General features: G+C 36.1%; 1 protein-coding gene across 1 annotated transcript in view; it reads right to left on the bottom strand.

Annotated features, from left to right (window-relative positions):
• Nucleotides 1-1,475: 1,475 nt before the first annotated feature.
• DCDC1 (doublecortin domain containing 1) overlaps nt 1,476-21,215 on the bottom strand; it is a 486,974-nt gene continuing 467,234 nt past the window's right edge. The window contains 4 exon segments of the mRNA XM_058424526.1: nt 1,476-1,603; nt 4,089-4,239; nt 15,573-15,752; nt 16,999-17,135. Coding sequence (XP_058280509.1) covers nt 1,476-1,603; nt 4,089-4,239; nt 15,573-15,752; nt 16,999-17,135 — 596 coding nt within the window.

The raw sequence follows: 21,215 nt of genomic DNA, 5'->3' as shown, positions 1-21,215 counted from the left end.
TGTAACATGTGAAATTTCACCTCAATGTGCTTTGCTTTTAGTGGTGTCGGAGGCAGCAGGAATTTATTCATGCAGCCCTACTGATTTACAGACTGGGAGTAAATACTAGGCCTTTTGCAGCGATTACCAAGAGCCTCCTTCAGTAGAAATGATATACTGCCTTCCTGCATCACATTAAAGTGGAGGATTGAGAAGTGAGCCCAGCTGAGCCATTCTGTACACACCTAGCCAGAGTGCAATTTATATTCATACAGAGTTGTGAGTGGTTTTCAGAGGAAGACAGGGAAGAAGAGCATTTCTCTGGAAATTTTTCACCAAAAGCAGAAACTAAACTCTGATTTGTCACTGCTATTTTTTTTTAATGTTTCTTTCTTCTTCTTGTAAATTCTTCCCTTCCTGTAGGATTAATACCTAAGACTGCTAGGGATCTCCCTTGATTTCTTTTTTAAAAATAAACCTTCCATAATTTTTCTTTTAAATAGTGCATATATCCTTGCCCTAAGTTTTTGAATTGAGGACACAGTCTATGACTTTTGATCACTGGGCATATATTGGGAATTGCCAAGCTTTACTCTCATGAACAGAATCTAACTGTACCCCATAAAAGGTCCTGGATTGTTACTACAGGTGAAACTGATGAGAAATTGGAGAAGAAAGCATTGATTTGTGTGGCATTTGGTGGCCACCAGCCATTTCATTTGTATTCAGTATATTAAGGATTTTAATACAGAAGTTTGGAAAATATTGTGGCTGAGCCAGAAAATGTCAGCTAGGGTCAAATTTAGTGTTTAGTGGTCAGTCTTTTTGTATTGTCATATTCCATATATGGAATGTTTTATGAAATGTTCAATTATATATAAAAATTATTTTACATAAGCTGTTTGATCCTGTGAAATTATATTTCACTAATGACTAGTAGTTTCCTTTTCTTGGAAGAAAATACACCGAAGAAAGTTATTTTGCTGGCATTATTTTGTCTAGTTTTGTTGCCTTTCCAGGAACAAATATGAGGCATCTAATGTCACTTTATCTAAAATGCGGGGGGTAATAACCTTTAAAAAAATCGCTGGGTGCAGTGGCTCATGCCTACAATCCCAGCACTTTGTGATGTCGAGGTGGAAGGATTGCTTGAGCTCAGGAGTTCAAGACCAGCCTGGGCAACAAGGCAAAACCCCATCTCTACAAAAAATATAAATATTAGCCGGGCGTAGTGGTGTGTGACTGTAGTCCCATTGACTTGGGAGGCTGAGATGGGAGGGTCATGTGAGCCCCGGGAGGTAAAGGCTGCAGTAAGCTGTGATCATGCCACTACACTCCAGCCTGGGCGACAGAGCAAGAACCTGTCTCAGAAAAGATAGAGGGGGGAACTGCATGAAAATAAAAGATAAGTAATCATAATGTCATAACAAACATGAGTATGTGCACATAGCTATACCAGCAAAATACAGCAGAAAATCGGATGGTTCTGATAGGAGTTAATGGTGGAGATGTACCAGAGACAGCAGCTTCATGGATGGTGACACCACAATGTCTGTGGCTTGAGGGCCCTGCTGCCTTCGGATTCTGGCATAATTTGCTCTGATCTCCATCAGTTGTTTTAACTCTGTTAAAAAAAAAAAAGAAGAAGTTGAGAGACAAGTCAATGTTATAGAGAATAGTTAAAAGTCCGGGATGATGAAAAACTTGAAGACCCCTCACAAATCCTTGGCTCCCACCCTGGGCTCTCTCATTACAACTCTGACTTTTTATCACATCAGATATGTGTCAATAGTCTTTGGATTGCTAGAGAATGGAAGTTGCTAGAGAGGACTTCTTTCCAGGTTTATTACAAAGCCTGAATTGGAAGCTAACCTAGGGCTGATCTAAAAATTGTACCCACTGAAAAGACAGAAAGCAGCAGTGAGAACAGTGTTCAGATTTTATGGCAAATGGCATAAAACACTCTTTTAATTTTGTCAGGGGTTTGTGTGAAAGAAGCCATTCTAACAGCTTCTGGTTTGTCTTGCAAAATCCAATTGATTTTTTTAAAAACCCGATGTGATTCTTTGAGGACTTTCACATACTAAATGTTTTTTGATATTATAGTGCATAAAATAAGTTATCATAGATTGGTTTTGAAACTCCCAGACTGCTTTATTTTCTTCCTACATACTTAAGCCAGTAGGTCACAGAAACATCATGAGTGGAATGATTAAGTAAATGTCCCTTAATGGGTATAGGCATGTAGTTGCATTTCTATCTTTTCTTTTTTAAGGCATTCTGAATATTTAGATTTCTAATAAACGATTATTACTTACTTATTTCAGAAAAAAAACAATAAAATGGCAACAGTAAAATAAGTTTCTAAAGAATGACTAAATCAGACTTTCTGCGATCAGAGATTTCCTGTATCCTGGAATAAATATATATATATATAAAATGAGCTATAGCTCATTGGAAAGAACCGAGACAATAGGAGGAAACCACTAATCCTTTCACCATGAAGGTAACATGGGGAACATATTGTCATAGGAAAGAAATAAACTTTCATACGATGGTAATCTATGTATTTATAGAATTGAAGATGCAAAAATGAACATTTGTCTCCATAGCTTTATCAAAGATACACAGAGCTAACATGGAGGAAAATGGTAGAAAGAGCAATATTTGCATTTCCAATACTTTTTCTCTTCCAGTCACAGTTTTTATTGTTGACAAGCTTGTTTCTGGGAAGGCAGCCGACATCTCTCTCTGTCATTGGATACCCTTTTGGCTAGCTTGCCTGAAGCATATTTAGCTTTATTTCTCACACAGGCTCAACAAACACAATACTGCAAGGAAGGTGTGGTACAGGCAACAGAAACCCATCCCAGGAATATGGAAGACGAAGCTTAGATAATGAAAGGACTGGGAAGGTACCACCTACTGCACACATGTTTGCTCACTATTCGACGGTACTGTAATTATTTCACACGTGTTCATATTTTTAATTAGGTTGAAAACTCTTAGAAAAGGAGCCTAGCTTATGTTTATTTTATAACCTACATACTTTGGGGATACAGAAAGCTATTAACTAATACTTACTGATAATAAGAACCTCATCATTTGTGTGTTCTTCTAAGTACCCATGTAGCGAGGGTCACCATAAGCCGGGTGAAGGGTAGTGATGGGTAATGGGAACAGCAGAAAACAAAGAATAAGAGGACTGGTGCCTCACCCATCATGTAGGATGGTGCAGGAGGAATATTTGTGCCTTCCCTCAGAACAGTGCTAGGCATCCTAATAAATCCTGTCTCCCTACTTTTTGGTCTCCATTTCTATCCTTTTGTCCCTTCTGGGCTAAATGTAAAGATAGAATTGCAACTGTTTTAGAAGTTTTTGGTTTGCCTACATTACATATAACATAGTAATAATAATTTTATGGTGACTTCTTAAAAGAAAATATCTACTATTACTAATATAGGGATGCCAGACAATTCATTATCTAATCTTTTAGTTTCCTTTAGAGTGATAACAATGTTCTTCGGAATCTCCCAAAAATTACATCTTTGCTAATATATACCTACCTACAAATACTGGCTTTAACTTCAGCAGGATATATAGGATAAAGAACTTGAGTTCATTCAATAACAAATATATGTCCTTTTCAATTTCTGTCATTTATCGAAGAAAATTACCAACAAATAGACAAGATAATAACTCTAGAAAACACTTATTACTAAAGAAAAGAAACTGCAAACCATATAATTACTATTAATAAAACATTAAGTTTTAAATAATTTGAAAAATAGGAAATCAGTGGAGCTTCACTTTCCTCAGGGTTCATACTAGGGGAATACCTTCAAATGAGGCTCTCAGTATTTCTGCAAATAAGCCCCCTGGATAAGGTTCAAGATTAACTGAAATGCGATTGAATTCTCCAGAGCAAACAGTGTTAACACGAGGTTCCAGCACATAAATATATAAATTTAACTTCCATTGCATGGAGTAGAAATGCTTGGGGGGGATAATTATTAAAAATCATTGTGATGGGATATAAGCTCTTTGAAGAGAAGATTGAATGCTTTAATTCTTCAAAGACTTGATGGAAAAGAAACTATCACGCATACCTTTTGGGGTTTTGAAACCATGTCCCATGGACACACAGATAACCATATCTCGCTCTATGTCGTCCCAGGACTGAATTGGCTCTCCATCGGGAGTGTACAGTGCTCTAGCTGGGTGGGTCATTTTGAGACGAGAGGAGCAGTCTTGCAACAGCTGAGACACAGAGGGACAGCCACATTTGAATATGGAATGGCACAATACGATCATGTATCAAAGAACCAACTCTTCTAAGAGAACTATGATCCCAGTTTGGTTATTTGCCCACTGATAGTTGTTAGACATAGGTATAGAAGGGATGGGAAGAAGGGCATACAAATGTTCCCTAAAGTGCTTAAACAATGAGGAGCTTCAGGACTCTCCAGTGAAGCTTAAATTGTAGTTCCATATTTTTTCATTGAAGCAGGCTTCTCACTATTTAAGAAATTCCTAAATATGATAAAAACTGGATCGAAAATCTAGACTTCTCAAAATAGCTAAAAACAATTTTTTTTAGTGACCAAGGAACTAGAATGACAAAAGGTGAGGAGACCCAGGCTCTGGCCTCTTTGTTACTTCAGACAGGTAACTTTGCTTCAAAAGAGTCTCCTCAATGATAAAATGAAAATTTTGGTCTAAGACTTCACTGGCTCTATGATTCTATGGTTTAAAAAGTCTTTTGTTTTCAACTGATACATTTTAAAGCCTCCTAGAGAGGCTTTATTAAACTTCTCTCAATTTGTCTTGAATACTTACTCATAAAAACACATGTAGAGATACAGTGTCAATGGTACTAGAAAGATTAGTCAACATGCTGCCAGACCCTTGAGGGCAATTCCATTAAAATGTAAATAAAACTTTAAGACAAAATAGTAAAAGCAAGCAGGAAGAAAGTGAGAGGTTTTCACACACCTGCCTGTATGGCTTTCACCTATTAGAGGGCCAAAAGTCTGTTCCCCCAAAATGCAGGTGCCAAGTCCACATCAGCCCTCCAAATCACCATCAATACTTCTGTTTATAGATCTGTTTAGATGCTATAACTCACAACAAGGCAGAATGGCAGGGGTCAGGGCTGGGCATGTGATGACACCTTGCATCTGGCAAATGCATCAGTAATATAAGCCAAGACAAGAAGAGTGATGGGGTGATGCAATTCAAAAAGCACAGCTTTTCATAAGGGACGAATGGATTGAATTTAATAATAATTCAAATCATCCAAAAATATATTCCCCTCTATAGAATAGGAAAGTCAGAGAGGACCAACAGGAGAGTAGTCTTTTTTAAATGATTATTAAATTATTTTATTTTTATTTATATATATTTTATCATACTTTAAGTTCTAGGGTACATGTGCACAACGTGCAGGTTTATTACATATGTATACATGTGCTATGTTGGTTAAATGCAGCCCTACTCCTGCCAAATACCATCCAGTCAGAAGCAATTTGATTAAATACTCTGCATACAAACCAATCCTACCACCTACCATTGAGGGAGGATTCTGACAGCTCCCAAGTAGATGTCTAGGGTGACCAAAGAGAACTAACCTATTCTGTCTGTTATCAAAAGATCTCTCCTTGTACAAGGAAATATAAATAGAAAAATCAACAATAGCAACAATGTAAAGCTAATGAAAATATTCTACAACATAAAAAAGGGTACATTGTATTCAAGGTGAAGATTTTGAAAAAGATTTACAGCAGGAGTACATTTTCAAAAGTATCTGTGTTGTGTTACCCCCAAACTCAAAAAGTATGACTTCCATAAATACACACACAGATACACACAGAAACGAGACAACCACAGCTTAAAGGAAAGGAGTATTGCTCAGATACAGGAGAGATGCTGAGGCTGCTGATAACAGTAACACTGATTAAAACGTATTGACACATTTCTAGGGACTGGGTATTTTTCTAAAAGTTCTCAAGAACAATCTAATTTTGTTCTGTGGAAATAATTAGTTTCCACCTTTCGTTGATGAGAAAAATGGAGAACAAAGAGGTTAAATATAATAACCAAAGTTGTATAGCTGCTAGTAAGAGAAGAAATAGGGTTTCAAGTGAGGATGAAGAGAGGGCTGAATGACAAGAGGAGAGAAGGTAAGAAAGAAAAAAGACTCAATATTACAGAAATTCAAATCAGTATTAGGGCAGACTAGGTGGAGAGGATCTCACAGGATACAGAAAAAGGAAAAGAGACAAAGTGTATGAGAGAGAAAAGTTAAACATTTATAATGTCAAGACATCAGATATTAAACCTATATATTATTGGTGTTACTGGAGAAGAATCTAGAATACATTAACCTTAAGCAATTATCAAAAAATAGAAGAAAACTTTCCTGTTCCAAATAAAGATCTATGTCTTCAGATAAAGTAAGCTGATAAGGCAAAGTTTGTGAACAATATGACTAAGATTTAAATATTACAAAGCAAAAAGTGTGGATTTCAAGCATGGGAGAAAAATTCAGTTATATTTACACTTTGTTTTCTGTAACACTGAATACCAAAGAAACTGAAGCAAAATCTATGAAGTTATGAAGTTTTTAGGGGAAAAGATTTTAACATAAGAATTCTATATCCAGCCAAGTTACAATTTATGGTTAAAAGAAACAAATGATGTCCTCCAGTATACAAAACCTCAGAAGACATGTCACACACAAATATTTCCGATTATTAAGAAATGAATCCAATTTCTTGACTATGGGAAAGTCATAATATAAAATGACTAATGTTACGCACTAAGACTATCAGAACATGATACGCCTGCTACAAAAGTAATCAGAAAATCAATGAATTACAACTTTAAAAATAAGTCTTCATAGAGAAAAAAAAATGTGAAACGACCAAAAAAGGAGGTGGGCAAGAAAAAGAAAACCAAAGCATTCTTTCCCTTTTTTTTTTTTTTTTTTGAGACAGGGTCTCACTCTGTCACCTGTGGCGTGATCACGGTTTGTAATGAAGCCTCGACTTCCCTAGGCTCAGGTGATCCTTCCACCTCGGTCTCCCGAGAATCTGGGACTTACAGGCATGCACCACCACGTCCAGCTAATTTTCGTTTTTGTAGAGACAGGGTTTCACCATGTTGCCCAGGCTGGTCTCAAACTCCTGGGTTCAATCCATCTCCCCAGCTCAGCCTCCCAAAGTGTTGAGATTACAGGCATGGGCCAATATACTTGGCTTTCTTTCTTTTCATTCATGAAGATAAAAGATGTTTTCTTCTCTTTCTGTTGTTACGAATTTTTTTATGATTATAAGCAATGCAATAAAACATAAAATCAGAATAAGAGAAACAGTTCCTTTAAAGGAGTAAGCAAAATCACCATCATGTGAATTTAATATGACTTCATTCTTAGAAAACGTAGGTGAATCAAATGAGAAATTAATGAAAATAAAAGCAAAGTGTCCAAATACAAAATAAATGTTAAAACATTAATAGTTTATCTGTTCACTGAAAATAGGCATTTTGAAAATACAGTGGGGGAAAATCTATCCCCAAAACAAAGATCAACTAGAAATAACAATTATTTAAAAATCTAAGACCCTTGTAAAAAAAAAAAAAAAAAAACTATAAAATTTTGCTGATGGACAAGAAAAAAGTATACGTAAGTCTTTTTTACATATGCTAAAATAAGCATATTTTAGCATATGTAAAAAAATACATAAATAAAAGAATACCACAGCCTAGTTGTAGAAAATGAATAATGTAAAAGGTATAAATTCTTAGGAAATTAATTAATAGTCTAATACAACTTCAGTCAAAATCCTATAGGATGATTTTATGATGTTGAACTGTAATTCCAAAATTCATCTTTAAAAATCAACAGGCAAGAATATTCAAGTAAAATCTGACAACAAAGTGCAACAATGAGCAACTTCTTTCAGATATTAAAATATAAATCTATATAATTTAAAAAGTAATACATACTTTACATAACTTGAAAGCAGAAGCTAGTATATGTATGATTTTAGCATAACATTGGTATTTCAACTCAGAGGGGAGGGAAAAAAATATTAGTCAGTGAATAGAGCTGAGGTAATTTTAAGCAAACAAAGCAGAGAAAATAGCTTCACTCAAATTTTACACCAGAAAAAGGAAAAAAAAGGAAAAGTAAGAGAAAACCACAACTGCAAAAAAATTAGATGCAAAAGCAGGTGAATCTTTACATGACCTCAGAATGATAAAGGACTATCTGAACATTAAGAGCAACGAACAAACTTATAAAATGTATTACTTTCTATACATTAAAAAACTCCATAGACACAATAGTAAATTGGAAATTTCTTACAATAAATCTAATAAAGTTACATGTAATACCCTTACTACTTAATAAAAAGCTTTTATCAATATGAAAAATATATATAATAGAAAAATAGCAAAAGACTTAGGGAACTCAGAGATAACCAATAAGGGATAACACAAAACAAATCAAAGTCACCTCAACAAGTAATTAAAAATATATAAATTGAAATATGGGTATAACATTTTTCTTCTGTCGAACTTGTAAATATGTTTTTAAATCACTGGATTTTGTTGCAGTGCTGTTGACATCTTCATGTATACAACAGGTGGATGGATGAGAATTCTCAATATCTACTTATAGGAGTATAAACTGAAACATTCCTAGAAAACAATTTGGTGATAGGTATCAAAACCTAGCAATCTCTCAAGGAATTTATTTAAGGAAAATAGTCAGAAAATAAATATAGACTGATGTATCAGTATGTTCACTGCAGCACTCTTCATAATAGCAAAAAATTAAGAATAATCAAACTGGCAAATAATAGAAAATGGGATGAATAAATAATACATCAATTTGATAGAAGGTTATGATGCCATTGAAAATAATGGTTTTTAAAGAATGTTGAATTATATGGGGAAAAAGTCGCAATAAGTGAATAGAGCAGCTTGCAAACTGTATATACATGTGATCTACTATGATCACAAAGGCAAAAAAACATCATTGGTTAGCAATATATACACTAAAATTGTAATAACTGGTTATCTGTGGATGATGTGATTTTCATTTCCTTCTTGGTGCTTTTATCCTTTTTCTAATTTTAATACAATGACTACATGCTGTTTCCTAATTAGAAAACAGAATAAATGTTATTAAGATAATAAAAAAATTCATAGAGATTATTTTCAAAAAGATTACAGTAGATTCATATGGTTTTATTTTATTATTTTTCTAAATTCTTTATAATAATAGTCACTACTTTGGTTTGCTCAGGCTGCCACAGACTGGGTGGCTTAAACAATGGGAATTTATTTCTTGCGTTCTGGAGTCCAAGATCAAGGTGCCAGCAGATTCAGCTCCTGGTGAGGACTCGCTTTCTAACTTGTAGACAGCCATCTCCTTGTTGTGTCCTGACATGGCAGAGAGAAAGAGGTCTCTCTCTCTCTCTTTCTCTTCTTATAAGGCCACTAATTGTGTTGGATTAATGTTCCATCCTTAAGACCTCATTTAATCTTAATTACCAACTAAAAGCCTTATCTCCAAATATAGACACATTGGGGTTTGTGCCTTCAAAATAAATTTTGGGGCACAATTCAATCCATAGCAGTCACTATTTTTTTTCCTACTCCAATGAAACCAAAGGGTATGGCAGTTGAGTTTCTGACTGGAGTGGGAAAAATGAGGAGCTATATAGAGATAGGTATCTGAGAGAAATTTGTGTAGTTTGAAAAGATCCCACAAAGACATATTTCTAATATTTTTTTTACCACTAAAATGTCACTATTCTATAGAGATCATGTTTTCTACTTACAAACAGAAAAAAGACATATAAATAATTTAACTAAAACATACTTTAAAGGCAAAATATAAATTCAATCTATGGTTATTTTACTTGGTTTCTCCTAAGATCTATTTATATATAAAGTCAATAAATTTAGCAAAAAAAAATTTCAATATGAAAATAAAGCATTTTCTGTGTTGTAACTGATGAAATCCTGCCCCTTGAAGGAATAATGACACATCATGCATGGAATAAATAGACTAAGCTCTGGCTGAAGAATGACTTGTATTCATGTTCAATATTTTATCTTCATTCTTTCTGATAATATATTTTCAATGACTTTTTTCCTTTATTTTGGTTAACACTAAAAAGATACGTAGGGCATGACAACAACTGCTTTAAGGGGAAGATAAGATGTCTTTCAACTTCTACTTGTGACGCTGTGATGCTTTAGGCACTAAAGCAGGGTTAGTAATGCTTTTTTAGTTTCAAATTGGCTTCTTTTAACAGATCAACGTAGCATGTGCTGTAAGATGTATGTAGCCTAACTTAACTTTGAGGTCTAAAGTGTTCAAGCCAGATTCCTTAGTAGATGAAATATGTTGGCACTGAAGTGTTCTGAAATATACCTTGATGTTTAGAAGTAAGGTATTTGTTATTCTTCTAGGATCTACTTTTTAAACTTTCCATACCCTATGGTTGCCAATTCTGCATGTACTAGTCCACTAGAAATAAGTATGTTAAACAGAAGCAACTTAATGTAACTCTCCACAGGGCTTATTTCTCAAAGAAAAGTATTGTTTGGCCAGGTGTGGTCGCTCATGCCTGCAATCCCAACACTTTGGGAGGCCAAGGCAGGTGGATCACTTGAGGTCAGGAGTTCGAGACCAGCCTGACCAACATGGTGAAACCTCATCTCTACTATAAATATAAAATTAGCCAGGTGTCGTGGTGCAAGCTTGTAGTACCAGCTACTTGGGAGGCAGGAGAATCACTTGAACCAGGAGGTGGAGACTGCAGTGAGCTGAGATCATGCCATTGTACTCCAGCCTGGGCAACAAGAGCAAAACTCCATCAAAAACAGAAAGAAAGAAGGAAAGAAAGAGAGAGAGAGAGGAGAGAGAGAGAGAGAGAGAGAGAGGAAGGGAGAGAGAGAGAGAAAAGATTGTTTAGAGGAGCAAAATTACAAGCCTACCTAGGCATCTTGTAAAGCTGTTTAAAAAGTAGCTCAGTCAGGCTTGTGCATGGAAATGTAGTGCCCAAGTCACATTCTGCTCTAAACGAATGTAACAAATACAGATGAGTTAAGAAGAAAAAAATAGACATTTTCAGTACAATTCGGTTCTAAGCTATCTAGTCATATTATGATCTTTAAAGACATTCTTAGGCTGGGCACGGTGGCCCACGCCTGTAATCCCAGCACTTTGGGAGGCCAAGGCAGGTGGATCACCTGAGGTCGGGAGTTCAAGACCAGCCCGACCAATATGGAGAAATCCCATCTCTACTAAAAATACAAAATTAGGCAGGCGTGGTGGTGCATGCCTGTAATCCCAGCTACTCGGGAGGCTGAGGCGGGAGAATCACTTGAACCCGGGAGGCAGAGGTTTCAGTGAGCTAAGATAGCGCCATTGCACTCCAGCCTGGGCAACAAAAGCGAAACTCCGTGTCAAAAAGAAACAAACAAAAAACAAAACAAAACAAAACAGAGACATTCTTAATTCTGTTTTTCAAATGTATCTAAATTTACTCAAGTATCCTCTTTAAAGTGTATACTATAAATGTTTTTGCAATAACAAAGTTCATGATGAAGAAACACTGTTCTGTAATAATTGCTCACCCACAGTCTATTTTCTGAGTTTTGTTTTCATAGACCAGGTCTCCTCAGGTGAGGCACATGGGCATCATGGAACTATTGCACACTCCCTGTGGGCATGAGATACTTGCCTATCCAAATCAGAAGGACCTCTTTTTCATTCCTTGAGCTTCTGCTCATGCATTCAGAACCATTCCTAGGCCAAGGAAGAACACTCTCATTTTGAGATTCTGTAGAATTAGAGAGCTGCTGCAGGAATGGGAGAAGACAAACGCTTCAGGACCATAGAAGGAGGGGCACAGGCAATCATAAATCAGAGAAAGATGCTGGTCCTGCAGAAAAAGCCACTAACCCTGGAGAGAGAGCCGCCTTGGTGCATTGATGACTGATGAGCCGACAACAGTTGGAGATGAGAGTAAGTCTAGCAATGTTCAAAGAGTGGGTGGGAAGAACATGGCTAAATCATCCAGAATAGCCACAGCAGTGAAAGCAGTTGAGAGAAAGTCCACATTGGATGGGATTCAAATACCATCTGGGGGTTTCATTATAGAAGGTATAGAGAAGCACTTTGAAATGTGTTCTGTTTCTCATTCTTCCAGCAAAAGTCTCAAACACTGAAACTCTGAGCTTCTTTGGAGTCAGCGTCAATAGCCAGACACCCCCAGTGAAATCCAAACCCTACCCTTCCTGCTGCCTGTTCATTTCTCACACACAGTCCATCCTCCAGAGGTATTTTATATAGCCTGACAGTGTGAAAGGATACATTCCTAACTGATGACAAAGAATCGCATGCAAGCCTCTAAAGACAAAAATACACAGCATGGAAAAGGAAAAGGAAGAGATGCAAAGTTTCTAGACATTCTCTAAGTGTCCTTTTACACATCTAGGCCACATTAATCTTCCCAAAACATTGTTTTCACCATGCCATTTCTTTATTTACAAGCAAATAGTGGTTCAAGCACTTGAGTTTAGGATAGTGTTATGGACTAAACTGTGTCCACTCCAAATTCATGGTTAAGCCCTAACCCCTACTGTGACTATATTCGAAGACAGAGCCTTTAAGGAGGTAATTAAGGTTAAATAAACCCATAAGAGTGGATCCCTATTCCAGTGGGACTGGTTTCTTTATATACAAGAAAAAGAAGAGACACCAGAGTTCTTTCTCTCTCCACATGCACACAAAGAAAAGGATATGTGTGAACACAGCAAGGAGGTGGCTGTCTGTAAGCCAAAAAGGGAGGCCTCACCAGAAACCAACCCGGCTGGCACCTTGGTCTTGGACATCCAGCCTCCAGAACTATGAGAAAATCAACTTCTGTTGTTTCTGCTGTTTAATATTCAGTCTAGTATTTTGTTATGGCTGACTGAGAAAACTAATACATATGTATATGGGGTCTATCATACACTTTTAAACAATCTCTCTGGTCACATCTATCTCTTCCAATTTCTCTGTCCATGGGGCACCTATTTAATAGGCTTGATGAATTCTAACACCTATATTTACTGGGTGTCCCTAATCCTTGCTAATGCTTTTTCTGCTTAAGGTGTTGAATCTCCTCCATTTCTCAAGTTCCATCAGAGTTCCTGATTGATTCCTCTGTACAGCCTTGTCTGCCACCCTAGGTGGGTACTGTACTCCACTTTTCTCAACTGATATTCCTGCCTTCACTGCTAATTTTACATTTATCACATTCTATTAGTACTTCTCTCAAAGGAATATCAGCTTCCCTATCATACAACTTTTCCTTATTAAAAAATCTGAACTTACCATAAAAAATATAGAACACACAGGAAAACATGCAAGAAAGAAAAATAAAGGTCTCCCATAATATGGCCATCTAATAAAATCATTCTAGTCTTTTTTCTATATCTGTGCACATATGTGTGCAGAACTTAACTCCACATGCTTTACATAATGCTTCTTTCACTAAGTATATCTTTAACATCTTTATTATTATTTCAAAAAGGTAATTTTGAATTACTGTATTTCATCCTATGTGCTATATAATTCATTTAATCAACTCCCTATTGATGAGGTTTTAAATTATTCATAATCTAGCTCTGTTAGAAATAGGCTTGTAATAAATATTCTTAATAAATAATTGTTGCCTAGGTTCATTAAAATATCCTTGGGATCAAGTTCTGCTTTGATATGTACTTTCTTATGATATATACAGCCAAATTGTCTTCCAAAGAGTTGTACTTCCAGAGTGCCCATTTATCTACATTCCCAAGTAAACCTTGGATATAGTTTTTTAAAACTCTGTCAATTTGACATATTAATTTAAAGAGACCACAGACTCCACTTTTACTTACTACTATTGATGTTAAGCTGTCAATTATATAGCATTATTAAGTTTACAAAAATATTTCCACAGACATAAATTAGAAAAGTAATTTACAGCATCTGGCATAGGGCTCTTCATATATAAAGCTCATAAAAATTATATGATCATGGAATAAGAGTTATGAAATGCCTTTTATATGCTACACCAGAGTCACATAAATCAAAAAGTCATCCCCCAGTTAGATATAGATATAAGTAATCTTCATCAAAGTTATTGTAAGCTTTTTCTACCCTGAATCTGATAGGCTATCTTCCCCCATTGTCTCAGCTCTACCCTTTACCCATTTATTAATCATTGCATATTCTCTCAGAAATATATCAGTTCTAGGTGCAACACTTAAGTGCGTTTTAACACTTAGCATCTACAACATGAACTCTGATTTTTGAAAAAACCAGCAAGGAAAAGACATTTCAGCTTTGTTATAGTGCTTTTTCTAGGTAGTTCTCTTCTGAAAAAGCTTTCACTATCTTTTTTAAAAATCACTTTCCTTTTTTCCCTACATGTATGAAGATCCTTTACTTGTATTCCTCATTTGGGGTATACATTTTTCACATTTTAATCTCTTATTTCTCAAGTACAACAAATTGGTTGTCAACTTCTGATATGAAATTGCTCTCACCATTCTTAGTCAAACTCCCTGTCAAAGAAGAGTGGTCTCCCTTACACTTTGAAACTGGATTAATGCCCAGGGGCAGAACCATCTCAGGTGGCCCTGCTACTCTATGTGCCCTCACCAGCCTCCATGAACTTCTCCAAGCCAATCTATTATACTATCTTGCCTTTCCACACCCCCCACCACCACCACCATCTCTACATGACTTTCACTTGTCCCAGAAAAATTCATGAAAACATTTCACAAAATAAAAAAGACAAACTACTATTTAAGACATCATTGCAACAGATAAGACTTTTAAAAAGACTACCCAAATTCATTTATTATGTGCCTAAAGTCTTCATTTAAAGATTAAGAAAAAATGTCAGAACTTTATCCCTGAAATTACAAACCAAAAATGAACTATTAATCCTCTTTCCTTAGTCAATACTTTAACTTTGGGAAGTGAGAATTCTGACAGCTCTAGGACTCTGGGTAGTAAGAACATGATAGGCTTTCTCTAATGAGTACCACTGTTTTTCTTAGACAGAACATATCTAGTAAATGATTCATGGTGGGTGAAAAAAGTTACTCTTGTGAACTGGATTTAAAATGGATGAGGACACATGCTACTGCACTCCAGCCTGGGTGACAGAGTGAGATCTGTCTCAAATAAATAAATAATAATAATAATAAGAAGAAGATAAAATGGATGAGGAAAATTATTTTAAAGTTTAGATTTTACTCTTTGGTGGGAGTGGGTTGAAGTGGCACTGTTCTCTGCTGGACAAGTGTCCTATTCAAATTCACATCTATGTCAGACAGCATTGAACTTCATATTTTCACACACATAAGCTCATTCAATCATGAGATCAATCCTACGAGGAAAGTACTGTTACTATTTTATGGACAAGAAAACGAGGTTCATAGAAGTAATTTGCTTGACCAAACAATCTAGAAATATCAGAGTTGGGATTCGAACTCAGGCCTATGAAACACTCCTTTCACAATAGATTTACCTCTGAAATAGTTTTGCCCCAGGCCTAAGTGTCATCTTCAGGTCTGCCTCCATTTAGATAAATCCACACTCGTTTTGTGTTGGGCTGCTTATACAGGTTGCCCGGCTTGACTGCTATACATTTGGTTGCAATTAGAAAATTTATTTTGGATTCCATTTCTTGAATTTCAGAAAGGTATGCCTGTCAAGAAAAGCCCAGAGAATGTTGTGTTTACAGAACTGTCTGTACAGTGTTTGTGAAGAATGTGATAAAATCAAGAAATATCTTGTAATTAATAAATTATATGGAAACAATTTTAGGAAGTAACTATTAAGTACATAGCCTCTCGTGTCACTGACTCCAGTAAATTCCCCTTGTTTCAATGAAACACTAATGACAATAACAATCATTAGAATAATAATAATAAGGCACTCATTTGGGCAAAGCGCTTAACTTTCATTTACAATGTGAAGAAATGAAGAGAGAAGTATTTTTGGAGTTTTGCATGATGTTTCTCCTACCTGGAGATTTCTCTGCATCTAAAAGATGAGTTTTTTATTAGAATCACATCATTTCCTCTAACCAAGAAATGCATACAAGAGTATACGTGAGTGTTGTTTCAGTCCTTACTTGCTGTCTTTTAAAATACAGCAGCCACCCTTATACTTTGCCAGATCCCTGCCAGGCAGCTTTTTATTCTACTTCAAGCATGTCCCAGTTCAATGCTTTGCATTCATTCCCTGGTCAGTGATTTATCCTTCTTAGCTTGGCACGAAGTCGTATTTCTAGGGATGTCAATTCCTTTTGTTCTAGTAACCTTGACTTGGGCACGTGCCTAAGGTTTAGATTGAACACATTTCACGAATTTGAGAAATCTTATTAAATAGGAACATATCATTTTGATGAAAAACTTCACAAAGCAAAAAAGTTTTCCCTGGTCTCTCTCCCCGGTCCTCTCTCAACAGCTGACCTTTATCTTTTCGACTTTTTTATGTCTGGCAATCCTGACTGATTAACCAATTGGACTGATATCACTTTTTTAATTCTTCACTTCTGAATGTCTCCATTGCAATTAGTATTTTGCTCCTTACTCTTTTTACATATTGAGACATGCCCTTAGGAGTCATGAGCAATGAAGCCAGAAGGCTCAACTTGACTACAATTATTACAATTACCTTTGTACATATCCACTGGGCCTTTTTCTCTTCTTTGCTAAGGTCATAATTTCTGGTCTCCATTCAAACAAAACAGACCCTCATATGAGCTGGCTGTCTTTTAGACAGCTACTCTCCAAATGCCAACTCAATGCTTGGCATATGCTTATATGGTCATAACTGATGAGGTACTGAGAATATATTAACAGTATCATTTTAAAATTCAATATTGTACTTTTAAATACTCATAAAAAGGGCAGAGTCTTTAATGTCCAGAATCCCAAAGAACATACCTCTGTATGTCTTCTAAGTTCCATGAGTTTAATTTCCTCTTGAGTCTGTTCGGTCCAGCCTCCTTCAACCACCATGGGCTGCACAGGGCTCTTGGTAGGAACCATGGTGGCTGGCTGACATGCCGCTACTCGCCACCCTGAGGAAACCAGTCTCTAGAAATTTTGTTTCTGATGATAGGCTTTCAGATTTCAAATAAGTTGATTTGGCTTTCTATGTATAAATCGTTCCACACAGGAGCGTAAGCTAAAATACTAAATATATCATATAAGCAAAGATGCCTAAAGTAATAATATCTAACAATACCTCTTCATATGGGACTTCAGGCTTTAAATAGCCAGAATTCACATACGTACTCTACAGACAGAAGAGGAAGATAACATGCTGATTTCCACACTGGCCCCAGCCTCACATCCATGATATGGTTCAGCAGTAATTTAGTCAAATAGAATTCATGACCTTATATAGCCCCTATCATCCTTCTAGTCTTGGAACATATGTTTTGTTCTCTTTACTAATAATAAGCCTTTCCCCCACAATTAGCTTAGCAGCCTGGGGATTAAGTATTTCTAAAATAATATTAACCCAAGAGACAGGAATTTTTTTTTCTTTCTATCTAATAATACCCAGCGAGCACGATTAGTTTCTGACACCTCTGCTGTGTCCTTTATGCTGTTAGGAAGCTGTAGTAAGAGAAAATATTTATTGGAATACTGTATTCTAAAGAATCACAGGCACAATTTAATAAGTGTGGTGATTCCAATTTATGTGTTCTTTCCACTAGACCACTTAAAATAGTTATAAAAGAGGTTTAAAAAGTCACACTTATGAAATTTTCCTTTTCTGCATTGAAGATATACTCAGCCCGCATTTCATATTGATCTCTAAACTTATTAAGTAAAAATAATGCTTTCTCTTGTATCTTCTTTCCAAAAACCTATATTGAGCAACAGCTATGGGTGAGGCATTGTGTTCAATAATGCAAGCACAAACGTGTTGGAGAATGAGTTACTGCCTCAAGTTTGGTCGGGAAGGCAGATATCAAGGAAATGATTACACCAATAGTGGATTGCAACTGGGCTGCACCAGGAAAGCACAAGACATATAACAGCCCCTAAAAGGAGTTGCTAACCTAGTCTGAGGCACAACAGAAGGCTTCTTAGAGAGAGTAACACTTAGGTTCATAAAACAATAGAATTACTAAAATGAAATCGAGTCTCAATTTTGTTGCCAACATAATCTTGATGTGAAGATTTTCAGACCATAACTCAAACAAAACTGAAAATAATCTGGTACTTATAGAGTATAAAGCACTTGTGCTCTTCTAGCTCAAGTTTATGGAAATAGATCCAGCAATAAAAATAAATGGCAACAATGACTTTTCAGGGAAACCAGAACTCTATGTCCCTAATAAGCATTCATATGCAATTTATGGATGTGAAGAAAACATAACTGAATCAATCAGTCAATGAGTTACAGTGACAATGCCATTAAGGAATGCACTTTGGAGAAGACCATGGTGGCACCTCACAAATACATAACACAAATTTATACTAAATATCGTTTTTACCCAACTCTATTTATAGAGTGCAGATAACATTAATTTATGGCCCATACATTTTTATAAATAACATTTCAACAAATATTTTATTTAGAATGCATTTCGAACACTAAAATTTTGCTCAGCTACAGAGAGTTCAGCAATAGTTTATCATTTATACTGTTGAGAGCTAGGGATTGAGTATAGAAAACAGGAAAAAACATTGTGCATTTTTTGTCAACTTGCTTCTAACGATCTTAAGAAAATGAATGCATTTGCACTATAATTTTCATGAAAGCAAAGATGCCTAAGGTAATAATATCTAACAATACCTCTTCATATGTGACTTCAGGCCTTAAATAGCCAGGATTCACATACGTACTCTACATTTGAGCTATAATTTTCAAGAAGAGACATAATATCATCACAAAAGATTTTAGTTTGGGGAAAGGTTTTTATGATAAACTGTTATTTACATAGGTATGAATAACATAAATTGAAACCATGCAATAATGTATTGAATGAATTTTTTTATTTTCTTATTACATTTTCCCATATATCCTATTTTATTTCACTTGAGATCAGGGGATAGTAATTACAATAGCTAACTATTAATGAGGTATGTCTCTTCCCTAGTCCTATTGTTTCATTTTGAGGATGCAGCTCCACTGATATTGCAGATTATTTTTCTGATTGGAAATTGGGGAAAATAAGCTGGGGATTCTTGGCCCATTGTTTCTCTTAGAAACTAGAGAACACAAGTGCTTTGCTGTTTTTTCATGGGATGAGTCTTGCCCAAACAGCTCTCCCCATTCTCTGTCTTATTGGGAGGCCCACCCTCATTTAGAATCACCTGTGTCTGCAAGGGTAAGCCCACCCAATCTGGGGTTTCAGTTAGCAGACTTATTTCGCTTTCACACTAAATTAAATGCTCCAACATTGCCTTTACATGTAACACTGATAATTTAGCCTGATCTGCCATTCCTGAGTTTTATTTATTTATCAGTTTTATAGCCCCACGTGGGTAAATAAGTTGCCTTTTCCTTACACCAATATTTATTGAGTATTTATTATATACTAACCATGTGGTAAAGATTCGACATTTGTTACTTAATCATGAAAACCCAGCAATTACTAGTATTATGATTAATATTAGCAATGTTCATGCTTACCAATGAAATGTAAAATCAGCCTAGCACAGTGTTTTGTACATAGCCTATGCTCAATGAATGCTTGTTGCAATTACCAATGGCTATGATATAGAATAGCTGATTTAGCAACTATTCATACCTCCTGTTTTAGCCAACCCTGAGGAAGCTCACAATCTTATAGGCCTTGCAGTTAACTAAGACTTGTTCTTATTTATCCTCATAATCTCACCAGCTAGAAAAAGGCCTTCATGAGGGTAAACGTTTTATAAGCATGTGTTGAATTTATATTTAATAGCAGAAAACATACCACTTTGTCAATAGGGACATGATTTATGTTAGCATTCAATTCTAAGAGAAACCACATCAGTGGATCCCTCCAGAATGGACATCACTGACAAAATACAGAGTTTTAAACAGTGGTATTGTAGATGATGACAAATTAACTTCAAATTTTTAAAATACTTGGCCAGGCGCGGTAATCCCAGCTAACGCCTGTAATCCCAGCACTTTGGGAGGCCAAGGCAGGTGGATCACGAGGTCAGGAGATCAAGACCATCCTGGCTAACACGGTGAAACCCTGTCTCTACTAAAAATATGAAAAAATTAGCTGGGCGTGGTGGCGGGTGCCTGTAGTCCCAGCTACTCAGGAGGCTGAGGCAGGAGAATGGCGTGAACCCAGGAGACGGAGCTTGCAGTGAGCCGAGATCATGCCACTGTACTCCAGCCTGGGCGACAGAACGAGACTCCATCTCAAAAAAAAAAAAAAAAAAAAATTTAAATACTTAATTGTAATAAAAACTGAAGACAATATAAAATCAGAATTTAATAAAGGCAGCCAGCCGTACCAGGTGCTATTTTCAGTATTTAACTTGATACAGGAATATAGCTTAGAAAACTCCCTGGAATGAATGGCTGCAGTTCCATTTATTCTCTAAATCAGTCATTCTACAACTATTCAGAAAACAAATGAGAAGGGTATAGAACGTATAATTTAACATAGGAAAGACTGTCACATAAACAGGTAATCATAATAATGTGATGATGACTATTGGGTGGGAAGTTCAGAGTGTGATAAACGACATTACCCTAGGCTTGGAATGCTGAGGAAGGCTTCAGGAAAGAAGTAACAAGTAACTTTAAAAACACAGAATGAGTAGGAGCGACCTAAGGAGGACAGGAGAGGGAAAACTTTGAGGTAGAGGGAACTAAAATGTGCCGAAAGCTCAGAGTTAAGAAAGTACATAGTATGTCTGGGGAGTTAAAAGAAAGTTAAAATGTGTGAAGTGTAGTGGGCAAGGAGAAACAGAAACTTACAGAGAACAAGATTATAAAGGGCCATGCTGAGGAGTTTCAAGGATTTGTCCTAAAGATCATAGGAAACCTTGCAAGATTTTGTGCCTGGAGTATCATAATACCTTTGCATTTTTGTATGATAACTTCAACTTCAGAATGTCACCATTATTTACAGAATGGAAACCGCTGTCAAGATGGAAGCAGGGAGACCAGTTAGAAAACTGTTCCAGTGGTC

Source organism: Hylobates moloch, unplaced genomic scaffold (genome assembly GCF_009828535.3).
Source record: "Hylobates moloch isolate HMO894 unplaced genomic scaffold, HMol_V3 SCAFFOLD_11, whole genome shotgun sequence".
Lineage (NCBI taxonomy): Eukaryota > Metazoa > Chordata > Mammalia > Primates > Hylobatidae > Hylobates > Hylobates moloch.
This window is presented reverse-complemented; position numbering and strand designations above follow the sequence as displayed.